This window comes from Gossypium raimondii, chromosome 12 (assembly GCF_025698545.1).
Source record: "Gossypium raimondii isolate GPD5lz chromosome 12, ASM2569854v1, whole genome shotgun sequence".
Classification (NCBI taxonomy): Eukaryota; Viridiplantae; Streptophyta; class Magnoliopsida; order Malvales; family Malvaceae; genus Gossypium; species Gossypium raimondii.
The window spans coordinates 18,635,017-18,650,575 of NC_068576.1; the positions used below are offsets into that span (position 1 = coordinate 18,635,017).

Sequence of the window (15,559 nt, forward strand, 5' to 3'; positions counted from 1 at the left end):
CTGTGAAACTTACTAAGCTTAAGCTTACTTCTGTTTTTTTTATTGCTTTCTTGTAGATTTGTTTTTGAGGCTTTGGGCTACCAGATCGACTTCAAGAATCACACTATCCGGAAATCTATCAGTAGTTTTTGAATGTTCATTTAGGTTCTATGGCATGTAATAGGTGAATTGAATTTATGATAGTAAGTTGTGAAGTTGATAGTTTGAATGATGCTTGTTTTGAGATGGATTTTGAGTACATGTAAATATGTTTTGGTTTGGTATATGTGTGAGTTTGGAACTTGTTTGGTATTTTTGGTATAAGACTTATAAAGTGTGTGAATATAGCAAGATGATTTATGAATTGAAAAGAGTGATGTTTTGGTATGAAATGTTAATGGTGTATGAACAATTTGAATGCCATTGCTTTGATTTTAAATCTGATTATTAAATTATGGTGTCAATGAGAGCACATTGGTTAGGCACCTAGGATGAATGTTTTGACATGTTTTGAGCTCATTTAATCGTGTTTTTAGTGAGTTTAATTGATGGTAATTAGGTTTTTTGATGTCCAATTAAGCATGTTCTGGTAAACTTGATTTTTAAGGTACATTTTGGTGCACACAGCCTGGGACACGGGCTATCATACGGCCGTGTGCCACACACTGTCTCTTCACACGATCATGTGTCTTTTGTAGCTTTAAGTTTCACACGGTCTGAGACACGACCGTGTGTCTCAAAACAGTTCGGGCACGACCTAGCACACAACTTGAGACACGGTCGTATGGCCCCATTTCAAATTTTCAAGTTTTTCTTAAAATTTTTGTTTTGCTTCAATTTGATCCTGGATTGACTCTAAACTGTTTTTAAGGTCTCGTAAACCCGATTTAAGGCCTGTAAGTGTACTTTTATCCTATTTTAAATGAATTAGTGAATGTTACTATTTATTTTGCATATATGTTCTATTTTTGCTTCGTAACCTTAATCCGGCGACGGAGACGGGTTAGGGTGTTACAGTATCGCATTATTAAATTAATACATTATGTAATTCTATATATTTGATATTATCATTAAATTTTAATTTTATATATTTTAATAATTATTAATGTATTTTGCTATTAATAAAATTTTAATATAAATTTATTTTTTATTTTTGTTTTAAGTAATATCATAAAATTATATTAGTTATTAATGTATATATATTATGGTTGTTTGGTTATAATTCTGGACTTTTTCGGACTTTTGATCAAATATAATTTGCGCTCAAGTTACATCAGTCTCGGGCTCATATTTTTACAAATTTAATTTTTCTTGAACTCAAGACTTTTATAGGCTCTAATTTTCTTAGACTTGAATATGTTATAAACTCGAACTTTCTTACATTCAGATGGTTAGAGACTGGAATTAGTAGGAATAAACTTTGGGGGAGGAGAATATTTTGGCAGCTCTAGGCCTAGCCAGATTAGAGTGAATCATTTTTGGGTTTATGTTGAAAAGTGGAGTATGACTTTGCTGATTCTTAAAGTAATACTTAGGCTTTCATAATAACACCGGATTATGAGATTAGATTCGATTGCAATTTCTTCAAACCAATACGTAACTTCTATGCTTTTCCTTTTCCCTGTTCTTATTTTTTTTTTCCAAAAAAGTTTCATTGTTTAAGTGCGAAAAATAAAATAAAACAAAAGCTTTTCAAATTTTATATAAAATATAAAGTATCTTAAATATAATTATAAAACGACAAATATACAAGCATAAACAACATAAATTTAATATATCTGTTTCATCATCCATCGCATAAGCAACATCACTAACTTGAGCTATGTGGCTTTATATGCATAATGTAATAATAAAATAAATAAATTTAACCAATTACATTAATTCATAATTCTAGTTTAATCGCAAAGCTCAATTATTTTCATTTAAATAATCCAATACATGCTGTCCTCTTCAAAATTATTTTGGTAAAATAATTGTGAAAATATAAGTTACTGACTTTACATGAAAATTTCCACCTAAAGCAACAAGTTTTTAATTAGTGGCATAATTATATTTTAATTAAACCATGCATGATCGCTTCAATTAATAATCTTTAATTGCGTTTCTCCTTCAGTTAAAAATGTATTCAACTCTAATTTCAACCCAAGAACACAATAATCTTATCATTAAGTTTCCAAGTTTTCATGATTTTTTTTCAATAGAGATTCCTTGATACCAAAGTAGTTAATTGGCCCCAGTTGATGATTAAATATGATAACCTTGTAAAAAATAAAAGGCTATGCAACAGGGAATTTTTATTTCATTAACCGGTTTCCTGCTAATATTCCACCATATGTACCCTTTATAAGCATAGCTAGGTATTATTTGTGTTGCAATTTCCAAAAATAAATTGAAATGGATGCATTCAGGGTTTGCAGAGGGAATCCAATGACGAAGCCAGGGATTTAGATCCCTACGAACAGTAGCTCATGTGTAGGCAGAAAAGCGGATGGATGAGTGGGCACATGGCTCAGGAATGGGGTAGTGGATATGATGAATTACTTTTGAAATTGGTAAAAAGCCCAACCCACCATTCTCGTCCGAAATATTAATATGTAATTCAACGTTACATATGACACTATCGATTGAGTCAATTACTTTTAGGGTAAATTACACTCAATGTCACTAAATTATTAGTAAACTTATATTTTGGTCATCTAATTTTAAAAAGTTACAAAATGATCACTGAATTATTTAAAGTTTTCATCTAAGTGAGCTATTCAAAAATTTTTATTTATATCACTAGGTTGTTAAATTCTTTTTCTTAAAAGTCTAGCCAGTAAGCTCCAAGAGATAATTCGATGACCAATACGATGGATTAGTACCCATCAACGAGTAGTAGAACATATCTTAGATCTAAGTCGATTTAATGATTAGTGTAAGAGAATAGAGAAGAAAGTTGTTTAGATTTTAGTTTGGAGATTTGTGATATTTAAAGTTATTTCATGAAAACAAAACTAAATTATAGAAGAGAAGGGGAAGGAGAGTTTTCGATTTGTGCGGGCGATGCAAACAACGAAGGCCATACGACAATGATTTTAAAAACTTAGTGACTTAAATAAAAACTTTCGAATAGTTCATTGACTATTTTGTAACTTTTTGAATCTGAATGACCAAAATGTAAACTTATTAATAGTTTAGTGACTTTGGGTGTAGTTTACTTTTATTTTTATTAATTTTTAATCTGTGATTGAAATGCATAAGATTTATTTATAAAAAAAATAAACTTACTAATATTGATTAAACATGTATTAAATAATAACCTTTACAAAAAGTGATGAACGAGAGCCAAACCCATAAAGGCCCAAAGGTAAAAACCCAACCCTATCAATTCAAACTTAAATCTAACTTGATCTATTTGACCATAAAAAGACAACAATTCAAATACATTCAATTCAAAATAGTTTGAACTCAAAATAACTCAAACAAATATATTTTAAATAATGGTACAAACTTAACATAAATATATTTTAAAAATGCTTTAATAAAATAATGAATATAAATTACAATTTGTTTTAATTTATTAATTGTAAAATGGAAATGTGATTTTTATTGTGATAGAGTTTGCAATTATAATTGGCCTTGTCTAAAGTAGATTATTTGTCCAATCAAATATTTGAGAGGGTTTAGACAAAGTTATTAGATTCGAAAGTTGGATTAAAGTAAAAACTTAAAGTATATTTAACAAATGAATTGGGTTTGAACTATATTATTTAAGGCTTGAGCTTGATCAGATTATTACAAAAAAATGTACTATTCTCATGAAATGATAAATGTTAGTAAAGTTTTGAGAAATTGAAAATAATATCGATAAAAACGTTTATTTTAACATTGTCCTAATCGGGAAAAATTGTAATTTTTAGCGATATTTTTCTGAACAGTTTAGGATGTATATTAATAGAAGATAAAAAGGTGATTACTTATGCTCCCATGACATTAATATATATATATATATATAAATTAATTTTTTTATGGTAAAACGATATAGCACATAAGGAGCAAAACGCCCTTTTGTTTTCTTTTGGTCGACCTCGTTAATATGGCAGATGTTCCTTCCATGGTGAAAAATCGGTGTTATTGCTCGTATAGTCACTACGCCAAAACAGGTCTTTAGCGGCGTATTTTGTGGCGTTTGGAAAACAAACGCCGCTAAAAATTGAACATTAGCGGCGCATTAACGAAAACGCCACTAATAATAAGCAATAGCGGCGATTCACAAAAAGCGCCGCAAAAAAATAAGGCCAACGACGCCGTTTACTAAGTTTTTGGGCCATTAGCGGCGTTTTTATAAAAACGCTGCTAATGCTCGGGGGACTTTGCGGCGATTTCTAAAAAGTGCCGCAAAAAACCTAATGCAAACGACGTCGTTTCCGAGTTTTTGTCCCTTTTGCGGCGCTTTTTTAAAAGCGCCGGTAATGCTCATATCTTTAGCGGCGTTTTCTGAGAAGCGCCGCAAAAAACCTAAGGGCAACGACGCCGTTTTCTTTGTTTTTGGGCCTTTAGCGGCGTTTTCTTAAAAGCGCCGCTAATGATTTGTTCTTTAGCGGCGTTTTTTTGGAAGCGCCGCTAATAGTAATAAAAAACCATTCCAATTATCTCATGATTTGATATATTTTTTATTATAAGATGAATATTTCGTTGTATTTATTATATATTGGTCAAATTTACATTTAAATGATAACAAATAATATTAATGTTTAATACAAAATGTTTTTATTAATTAAAGAGAAGTCCTAATTAAGTCCTAACTATTTATTATTATTTTGCAATCACAGTTTATTTAAACTACTTTAGTAGAAAAATATATATATAAAATTATGAGTAAAATAAAATATAATAAAACTTAAATTGTTGTGTTGTAAAGAATAAAAAGTAGAAAAATTTTTGATATATAGTTCGACTAAATTAATATATAAATCAAACAAAGTAATATAAAACACCAAATTAATATCGTGATTAATAATATTATATATTATTTAATTAGTCGGGTTAGTACGGATAATGATGAATAATTATGATAATATGCATGGGACATGGCATATAGCTTCCTAAAACGATGTGGAGTGGGCACCAAACTCTAATAATATTTTTGTAGTCCATGCCCCAGTAGAATGGGTTGAAACATCGATCTTTTTCTCTGGATAATGATATGCAAAGTGAGATGCTTAGGGGTTAGGGGTCTAGAGGTTAGACGTTAGGCTTTAAGACTTAAGGTTTAGGGGTTTAGGGTTATAGGGATCGTGTTAGGGTTTAGGGTCTAGATTAATTTTTTTAATTTATATTTTAAATATATGTTCTTTATGTACGTAATTGTAAAAGAGATAATAATAAATTTAATAAACTGAAATTATGAGTATATATATAGTTGAAATTATGGCTTAAGAGATATATAATATATGTTATATTTAATTACTGAGATTCATACCATTTGATATTATAAGAATCTAAAATATTTGTTTTGTACTACAATAATATTATGATTGGGATTCTTGGTTTTGAGTTTGGGGTTTAGTTTTGGGGTAAGGGTTTGTGGTTTGGGGTTTGGGGTTTGGGATTTGGGTTTTTGAGTTTAGATCTAGTTTAATGTTTGGGGTTAGGGGTTTGGAAATTTAAGGGTCGGTTTTGGGTTTAGGGTTTAAAGATAAGTTATGATATAATATTTGATTTTGGGGTTTGTTTATGGTTGTTTCTAGTTTTTGGGTTCAGGTACGGTGTTCCGGCTAACGAGTCACGGGTCATGAGTGTAAGGGTTTAAATTGAATGTGGATATTTTACAATATAATTCGAATTAAATTGAGTTTAAATTATCAATTTAATAAATATATATATGAAAAAGGATTAAATCCCAGAAGCTTACAAAAATTAGATGGTTTTAGGGTTTAAATTGTATTCATTGAAAACGACGCCGTTTCTAGTGGATTTGCATTAGAATTAGCGGCGCTAAACATGAAACGCCGCAATAGATGAAATAATACCGGCGTTTACTATAAAAGCGCCGTAAAATACTGTAAGTTGTGAAGAAAACGGCGCCGTTTTCTTATTACATTTAGTGGCGTTTTAGATAAAACGCCGCAAGTATGTTTTCTTTGTTACGGAAACGGCGTCGTTTTCCATTGTTATTAGTGGCGTTACACCCAAAACGCCGCAAATATATTTTAAAGATTACACGAGTTTGCATTAAACGACTGCGTTTGACCTTATATTTAGTGTCACTTATATATAAACGCCGCAAAATCGAAATGGTGTTACGAAAAACGGCGCCCTTTTTTTATTACATTTAGTGGCGTTTTAGAGAAAACGCCGCAAGTATGTTTTCTTTGTTACGTAAACGGCGTCGTTTTCCTTTGTTATTAGTGGCGTTATACCCGAAATGCCGCAAATAAATTTTAAAGATTACAGGAGTTTGCGTTAAACGACTGCGTTTGACCTTATATTTAGTGGCGCTTATATATAAACGCCGCAAACTCGAAAATGGTGTTACGAAAAACGGCACCGTTTTCTTATTACATTTAGTGGCGTTTTAGATAAAACGCCGCAAGTATATTTTCTTTGTTACAGAAACGGCGTCGTTTTCAAGGATATTTGTGGCGTTACACCCAAAACGCCGTAAATATATTTTAAAGATTACAGGAGTTTGCTTTAAACGATTGCGTTTGACCTTATATTTGGTGGCGCTTATATATAAACGCCGCAAAATCGAAATGGTGTTACGGAAAACGGTGCCGTTTCCTTAGTTGGTTTTAGTGGCGCTTTTATTAAACACCGCAAATTTGCATTATAACTTAAGGAAACTGCGTCGTTTTCCATTGTTAGTAGTGGCACTTTGCTTAAAACGCCACAATGTTGTTTTAATTTTAATACAAACGATGCCGTTTTCTATATATTATTCGTGGCGTTTTTTCTAAAACGCCAAGAGGTTTAGTTACTTGATGGGGAAACGACTGCGTTTGGCGATATAGTTAGTGGCGTTTGTTTATAAACGCCGCAAAGGGGTTAAATATGTTGACGTAAACGACGTCGTTTGTTTTCCACCATTTTGACCGAAACAAAACCAAATTAATTCCCCGATTCTCCACCCCCCAAAACAGACATCTCCCCCAAATCCCTAAAATTTCCCCTAATTCCTAACAGTTCCCCAACGTAGTCCAGAACGGCGCCGATTTCTTTGCTGCATCACAGCCTCCGTGCGTATCCGGTACCGCAAGCATCGGTAAGTTCGTCAACTTCCTTTTTCTTCTTCATGCGCCATCTGTAATTATACAAGCTATCTCCAATATTCTATCAGTCTCAATATTCAAACCTGCATAGACGAGATGAATGCGATTCTTACATCACATAATCCACCATCGGCGTAAACTAAAATTAGTCATAAGTAGCATTTTCTAGGGCTTACCAGTCATTTCCAAGTCAATCCAAACAAGGGGTAACTTGTAGTTTTCCGAAAGCAATGCCGGTTTCAGTTCAGTTGAGCCCTTCCCATTGATTTTGCTCTTACCTGTCAATCATAAAAAAAATTTATCAATCAAGCACACCCCCAAAGTTCAAATGATTCTAACCCTAAACCCAAAGGCAATGATTGAAAGACGAAAGTAGATAAGCGGACCTGAAGGTTTGGAAGCAGATGATGAAGCCGATGGGGGATGATGATCGTCCACATCAATATCCAGCAACGAAAACGCATTCGATAGCCTATCCATTCTTCTTCTAAAAATCTTTTAGGTCAATTTGAAATCCCAGAACGATTTTCCGGCGCTACTCAGGACTTTCGATTCGGCCGGGTTGAGCGTAAGTTTCTTCTTTTTCCTTTTCTTTACCTTCAAGTATAAATAAATTCTTCAATATCTTTGCCAAAAGATTTTATCATTATTATCTCTAATTACTTTTTTAAGCTATTTGTAAAAAATATTAATATATGGCGTAATTAAAATGCATTGTCACTTTTCATGTGGTTACTTAATCAATTAATAGAATGTAGTACTAAATTAAGTCAAGCGAAATTTAGGAGTAAAGTGAGAAAATGATATTTTAAGATCATTTAAGTATTATAATTTTATAAGATTTTAAAAATTAAATAATTAAATAATTAAAATTTCAAATTTGTTTTTGGTTATTTTTTAATTTCAAGTTTAAATATATATGTATTAATTATTATTTATACTAGGACTAGAACTTAAGTTAAAAATACATAGAGACTAGTTAAATTATATTTTATTTTTTACTCAAAAATAAATAAATTAGTCTTTATAAAAAATTTTAAATAAATAAATAAATTAGTCTTTATAAATAAATAGATAAAATTTTAATATAAAAATGTTTTACTTAATTTTCTAACAAAATCACATTTTTCTTATTTTAAGAAAATTCAAAATAAAAATCACCATAGAAACCGGCTTTACTCTCGCCATCTTTCCCTTAGCTCTTCACTTTAGGTAAATATTTCTTACGTCTATTATTATTATTTGATTATCTTGTTTTCCTTTCAATTATATGTTCGTGTTTAATTTTGTTTTGATTGCAATATCTTTCTGATATTCATTGGATGCTTATTTTTGGGAATATATCTCGGTCTGTTTCCTCTGAATTAAGTTTCACCAGTGGCTCTGAAATCTTGTTCATGTTGGAAGATATGAATTTCATTTATGGGAAAATGAACCAACCGCCAAACACGCAAAGAAATAGAAGATCCAATGATGAAGCTAATGATGACTCTGATGAAGAGGACGATCCTAATGAGGCGGAGTTGTGGAAAAAAAGAAGTATTTTTTTTGAGTTACCTTATTGGGAGCATCACCTTCTACGACACAATCTTGATGTTATGCACATTGAGAAAAATGTCTGCGAGAACATTGTGGGTACAGTTTTGAGTGTCGACGGAAAATCAAAAGACAATCTTCAGAGTCGACTTGATTTAGTCCAAATGGGAATCCGACCGATCTTCATCCCAATCCACTTCGAATGGGAAATATCGGTTGCCGCTTCTATTTTTTCAATGTCGAAGATGGAAAAAGAATTGTTACTGCGGTGTTGAAGGATATAAAGGTTCCGGATCGTATGCATCAAATATATCTCGATGTGTTAGTGTTAAAGATCGAAGATTATATTCGCTAAAATCACATGACTATCACATCTTGATGCAAGATTTTGCCGATGGCTCTACGATGTTGTATGTCCAAGAAGGTGACGTCTTGTATAATTGAACTATCCAACATAATGAAAGCGATTTGTGGCAAAGTTTTGGACGTTCAAGAACTTCAGAAGGTACAGGATCGAGCCGCTTTGACTTTATGCAACATGGAGAAAATCTTCCCACCTTCCTTCTTCACCATTATGGTTCACTTGATAATCCATCTCCCACACGAAGCAATTCTTGGCGGACCCGTTTTCTATCGATGGATGTATCCCATAGAAAGGTGTTAATTAAAATTTTTAAAGTTTTCCTTCATTCACCTCTATGCCTTTAGTTTCAATAATTAAGAAATGTTGTATATTGTGTTTAGGTTTCTATCCAAATTAAAGTCTTACTGCCGCAACAAACGATATCCAGAAGGATCGATTGCCGAAGGCTACTTGGCAGAAGAATGTATGACCTTCTGCTCAAGATATTTGGAAGATGTTGAAACAAGGTTAAACAGACCAAATAGGAATGCTGGACTCACGGACCATAACTTAGCCGATACTTATTTGTTCCAAAGTTTTGGAGAACCAATCGGAAAAGTTGAAATTGTAGAATTAGATCATTTATCGTGGGTACAAGCACATCGATATGTTCTGTTTCACCACGAATTATTGGAACCTTTACGGAAGTAAGTTCTACAAATTTGATAAATATTTATCAAACTAATAACTGTTTATCTTCTAACAAAGATCACATTTTTTTAACACAGTGAGTACAAACAAATTTTGAGATCTCGTTTGCGCTCCCGAAGAACACAACATCGAGATATCAATAAGTTGTTTACAAAATCTTTTTATGAATGGTTAAGCCAAACGGTATCCAGTTCGAGCTTCCGCTTACAAATAATAATGTTTTCTTATAACAAATGAATTACTCAGTTTACTTTCCATTCAATAGGTTTGGAGTGGGAAGAACGTAAACGACGATGTTAAATGGCTCTCCCAAGGTCCAAATCGAGTGGTTAAAAGATATAGTGCGTTCCTCATCAACGGATTGATTTCATACAAAATATCGCGAGAGGTTGAGGAGAACGCAAAATTGTGGAATAGTTGTCAATTACGCAATTACAAGTTATGCTAGTGCTAGGGACAATAATCGCTCGGGAAATGTGGAATATTTCGGACAACTTCTCGACATAATTGAGTTGGATTACTACGACAAATGGAAAGTTGTCTTATTTCGTGGTGATTGGGCGATGTTAATACAACTCGTGGAATTAAGCAAGATCAATTTGGTTTTACAATGGTGAACTTTGACCGATTGATTCACAGGACAACAAGCGATAGATGAGTAGTATGTATTCTCATCTCAAGTCAAACAAGTTTTTACTCAAAAGATCCAACGATGAGGGTTGGTACGTTGTACTCGTAACATCCCTAGAGACTTGTTTGACATGGGCAGTGGAAGTAGAGATAACATCGATGATAGATCAGTAACTTTGCCCTTTCCAGAACAAAACTTAAACGATAATACCCCTAGTACTAGTGCACAATTTGGATGGGTTCGTCAGGATACCGATGAAGATATTTACGAATAATGATGGAGTAAGATTTTACGATTGTTTAATTATATGTAATATCATAATTTAAATCTTCGTCTTATTATATATTTCAACTGTTTTATATGTGTTGTTATTGTTGTAATTAGTTATTAAGTTATTAACTATTTTATGTGTATTGTAGATAAAATGCCTAGAAGAAAAATTCTAAGGGGAAGCATTGTTCAAAATAATCCAAACTCGACTGAAACAAATAGTACTGAACAACAGCATGAGCTTGGATCTTCAAATGTTCGATTACGGTGAGGATCCTACAGAAGTTCAAAGTAATTTTACATTTAATTTACATGCGTGTTTCGTTATAATTGATTTATTTTTCAAATTCTTATATTATAATATACCATTTGTAGCTGAAAATGGTGGGACCAGAGGTCGAGGACGACGCTACTTAGAGAGTTGTACGAGTTAGATCCAATCGGCGTGTCAAAGTTGGACTAAGCAGTTTTGGTCAGCCTGTTGGATCAGAAGCTCGACTTTTAGCTGGATACATGGGCATTTTAGCACGAAATCCGAATATGTTGCCTATAAACTACGAGTCATGGCATCAAATGCCCGATAGCAACAAAACCAAGCCCTCGATAATATTAAGGTAACAAAATGTTAATGTCATCTATAATGCTTGGGAAATAGTTTCATTTATATTTACTTTATTAACTTGTGTTTTTTGTGTTTTGTAGGCGAGGTTTGCTTTAGAGGTCTCGGATGCTTATGTAAAGAAGGCATTGGGAAAAAGATGGAGAGACAACAAAAGTACTTTGAAGAAAAATTATTATAAGACAAAAACAACCATCGATGAGAAATTGCAAAATGTCCCGCCGGGTATGTTGAGGTACCAATGGGAAGATGCGGTTAGATTTTGGCATTCGAATAAAGGCGAGGTCTGACGTACTTCTAAACTATTGTAATTATTTTGGTTTATAGTATTTTCTATTTACGTACTAAAAAATTTCATAACGTAGGATCGTGAACAAGTTGGAATAAGCGTGAGAAACAAAAATTCACCCCACGGTAAGATTAGAAGTTTATTTGTGTGGTAGGTGAGGTATTTTTAAATTTTTAATATTGTCGAATATGTATAACTTTCTATTAAATAATATTTATACTACTATATTGTAGGAACAGTCGTCCGATCAAAAAGTTGGGCGCCTTCAACTTTTGAAATTACACATAGGAAGAAAGATAGATCTCTCATGACTCTCAAGTCTTTGAAATAATGGTACGTTTACTTAATCTGATTTGACTTATTTTAGTTATTTATAGTGTTTATTTTCTAATGGTTTAATTCATTGCTTGTAATGCGACTATTGTTATGTTGCATATGTTTTCAATATATAATATTGCGTTCCTAACTATGTGATATATTTATTAGGAAAAACTAAAGGATAAAAAGCGAAGTCTGAAGCAATTGCTTCTAGTGATAGTTCGGTTCATCTTGAAGATATTGATAATCGATTATTCTTGAAGTTTTGGGTCCCGAAAGGTATGGTGGGTTCGATTTCAAGGATCTTTTGTTAGCCCAACCCAATATTTTGGATCCAGCTCCCACCAATACATGGCTTCGGGGAGTCAGGCTCAAGCTGAAGTTCAGAGGTTAAAAGACCAGATGGCTCAAATGCAAGCGACTACAATTGAGGTTCAAAGAAAATATGAAGAACTCCAGCTACAACTTAAAGCAGAGGCGGAAGCGAGGGAAGCAGCGGCTGCAGCAAGGGAAGCGGAGGCTACAGCGAGAGAAGCAGAGTAGAGCAAAAAGTACGACGAACTTCAGCAGCAGCTTCAGATTATGATGAAGATGTTTAAGTTGCAACTTCCGCCTTCATAGTGTATGACATAAATATTTTTATCATTTTAACATTTAACATTTAACATTTTTTGCAAAAACAATATGAATTCACTTTTATTTATTGATATTAATATTATTTTATTCCCTTATGTTGAAATATTATATAAATTTATTGCTATTGGTTGCTTTTGAATTGTTGCTTTTGAATTTTTGCTACAGGAGGGCCGAAAAAATGAAAATTTTAATATAAAAAAAATCCCCAAAATAGTGGCGTTTTTGTATAAAAGCGCCACTAAAGAACATGTTCTTTAGCAGCGTTTGTAAAAAAATGCCACTAAAGAACATGTTCTTTAGCGGCGCTTGTAAAAAAACGCCGCTAAAGAACACGTTCTTTAGAGGCGCTTAGGGAAAAATGGCGCTAAAGAACACGTTCTTTAGAGGCAATTAGGAAAAAACGCCGCTAAAGAACATGATCTTTAGCGGCGTTTTTCCTTTCTTTAGCGGCGTTTTTTTTCTAAGCGCCGCTAAAGAACATGGTCTTTAGCGGCGTTTTTGTTTGTAAACGTTGCAAACGTTTGCGACGTTTTCGTCAAGCGCCGCAAAGATCTTTAGTGGCGTTAAAAAGCGCCACTAAAGGCCTAAAAAAACGCGCTAAAAACCTGTTTTGGTGTAGTGAGTGTGCCTTCTCAAGAGGAGGGATTAGTTTATTTATTGTGCTAGTAGGCAATATAATAAATGTAAGTTTATATAGAAATTAATACGATAATTTAAAATATTATTATTGCATTAATATGAAGTTATATTATTTTAATAAATTTCATGAATGTTGCATTTTTTAAAAATACGGTTATGTATAAGAAAAAATGTTTATGAAGCCTTAAAACATTGAAACCCTAAAGGAAGAAAACCTTATTGTGGGAAATATTAATTTATGCATTTATTTATTACAATTTATGTACCATCGACCAAGGATTTCTCTATATAAAATTACATACATTATATTTTATTTAAATATATAAATATCATGATTTTCTTTAAAAAAAGAAATAATTCATAAAATATAGTGAATGTAGAAGATTTTTATTTTTATTTTTTGAAAATTATGGCTTTGTATAAGAATAAATTGTTCATGAAATTTTCAAGCGTTGAACCCTAAAGGAAGACAATCTTATTGTGGGAAATATTATTTTATGCGTTTATTTATTACAAATTATATACCATCGATCAAGAGATTTTGTAACATTTCAACTGGTGACCGAGTCCGAGCTACGAGGTACCATATTTGTTGTCAGAGTAACTACAATCTATTACAATTCAATTTAATTCAATAGTTTATACATGCTATTATAATAAATACATCATTATAACATATTATACAATCATATCTGGGGTTTATACAAGCTTATGAAAGCTTTTTAATAACCCGAGGTTGAATGAGGACTAAAATGTAAATTTTTCAAAGTTTATCTGGTTGATGTTGCAACCATGAAGGACTCACGTTGCGACAACAACGGCAGAAGCTTGGAGTCGCGACATCAATAATGCAATGTCACAACTCCGAAAGTAGTAGGTTGACATCGTGACTTCAACAGAGGACGCTGCAACGTTGGGGGCTGATGTCATGACATCCATTGGGTGGTGTCGTGACATTGAAGGAAGACTCCGTTAAACTTAAATAAATTGATTCAACCTACCAATTTGCAAATGCATTTCAACTCACAAATATACTCAATTACATAACTTAAATAATTTAATCTTATACTATTTACATGAATGTTTAGAAATTTGTATGCTTGAGCTAAATTTGACATATACCAATTCCAAGTCTCAATATGACCATTCACATTAAAAATTGACTCAAACCTTAGGTACATGCCATATACACTACACCAAAATAGGCTTTTAGCGGCACTTTTAGCGGCCTTTGGACAAAAAACGCCAGTAAAAATAGAGCATTAGTGGTGCTTTATGGAAATCGCCACTAAAGATTGAGGATTAGCGGTGTTTTTTGGAAAAGCGCTGCAAAAAACCTAAGCCCAACGGCGTCGTTTTCTGACCTTTCGGGGCTTTAGCGGCGTTTTTAAAAAAGCGCCGCTAATACTCGGGGCTTTAGCGGCATTTTTGAAAAAGCGCCGCTAATGCTCGGGTATTAGCGGCGTTTTTGAAAAGGCGCCGCTAATGCTCGGGGCTTTAGCGGCGTTTTTGAAAAAGTGCCGCTAATGCTCGGGCCTTTAGCGGCGTTTTTGAAAAAGTGCCGCTAATGCTCGGGCCTTTAGCGGCGTTTTTGAAAAAGCGCCGCTAAAAACATTTTATCTTAATTGGTTTATTTATATTATGAATTAAATAAAATTCAATATTTTTCTAATTGAATATTTAAAATCTTCAGAAAAAAATAATGACACGTAGAAATAATTTGAAATAAAACACATGGAAAAATTAAAATAATTTTAAAGGTTTTTGGGTACATGATTACTGATTGTTTTTTAATTTATATATTAAAAAATTTCTTATATAATCGTAAAAGAGATAGTATTAAATTTAAAATATTGAATCAATTATCACTATAGTTTAGGGTTTTTGGTTTAGGGTATATGATTAATTTAAGATTTAAAGCCGGTTTAGGAGTTATTATTATAAGGTTTAGGGAGTATAGATTTAGGGATTAGGGATTAGGGATTAGGGATTATGGTTTAAGGATTGTGATTTAAGGTTTAGGGGTTAGGGTTTAGGGGTTAGACATTATGGGGTTAAAAGTTATGGATTTAGGGTTTAAAGATTCAGGGGTCGAGTTAGGGTTTAGATTAATTAGTTTTTTTAATTTATATTTTAAATATGTTCTTATATAATTGTAAAACAGATAGTATTAATTTAAAATATTGAATTAATTATTATTATAGTTTAGGGGTTATGATTTAGGGTATATGGTGTAGGGTTTAAGGTTTAAGGGTTACTATTTTAAGGTTTATGGATTATGAGTTTAGGGATTACGGTTTATGGTTTATTATTTAAGGGTTGGGATTTAAGG

General features: G+C 32.5%; 1 protein-coding gene across 1 annotated transcript; it reads right to left on the bottom strand.

Moving 5' to 3' along the window:
- Positions 1–7,256: 7,256 nt before the first annotated feature.
- LOC105781312 (oligoribonuclease) lies at positions 7,257–7,779 on the bottom strand. Its single transcript, XM_052625206.1, has 3 exons — positions 7,622–7,779; positions 7,412–7,513; positions 7,257–7,318 (listed from the first exon to the last, which is right to left on the bottom strand). The coding sequence occupies exons 1-3, from the start codon at positions 7,713–7,715 to the stop codon at positions 7,257–7,259; spliced, it is 258 nt and encodes an 85-aa protein (XP_052481166.1). The 5' UTR covers positions 7,716–7,779.
- Positions 7,780–15,559: the final 7,780 nt, after the last annotated feature.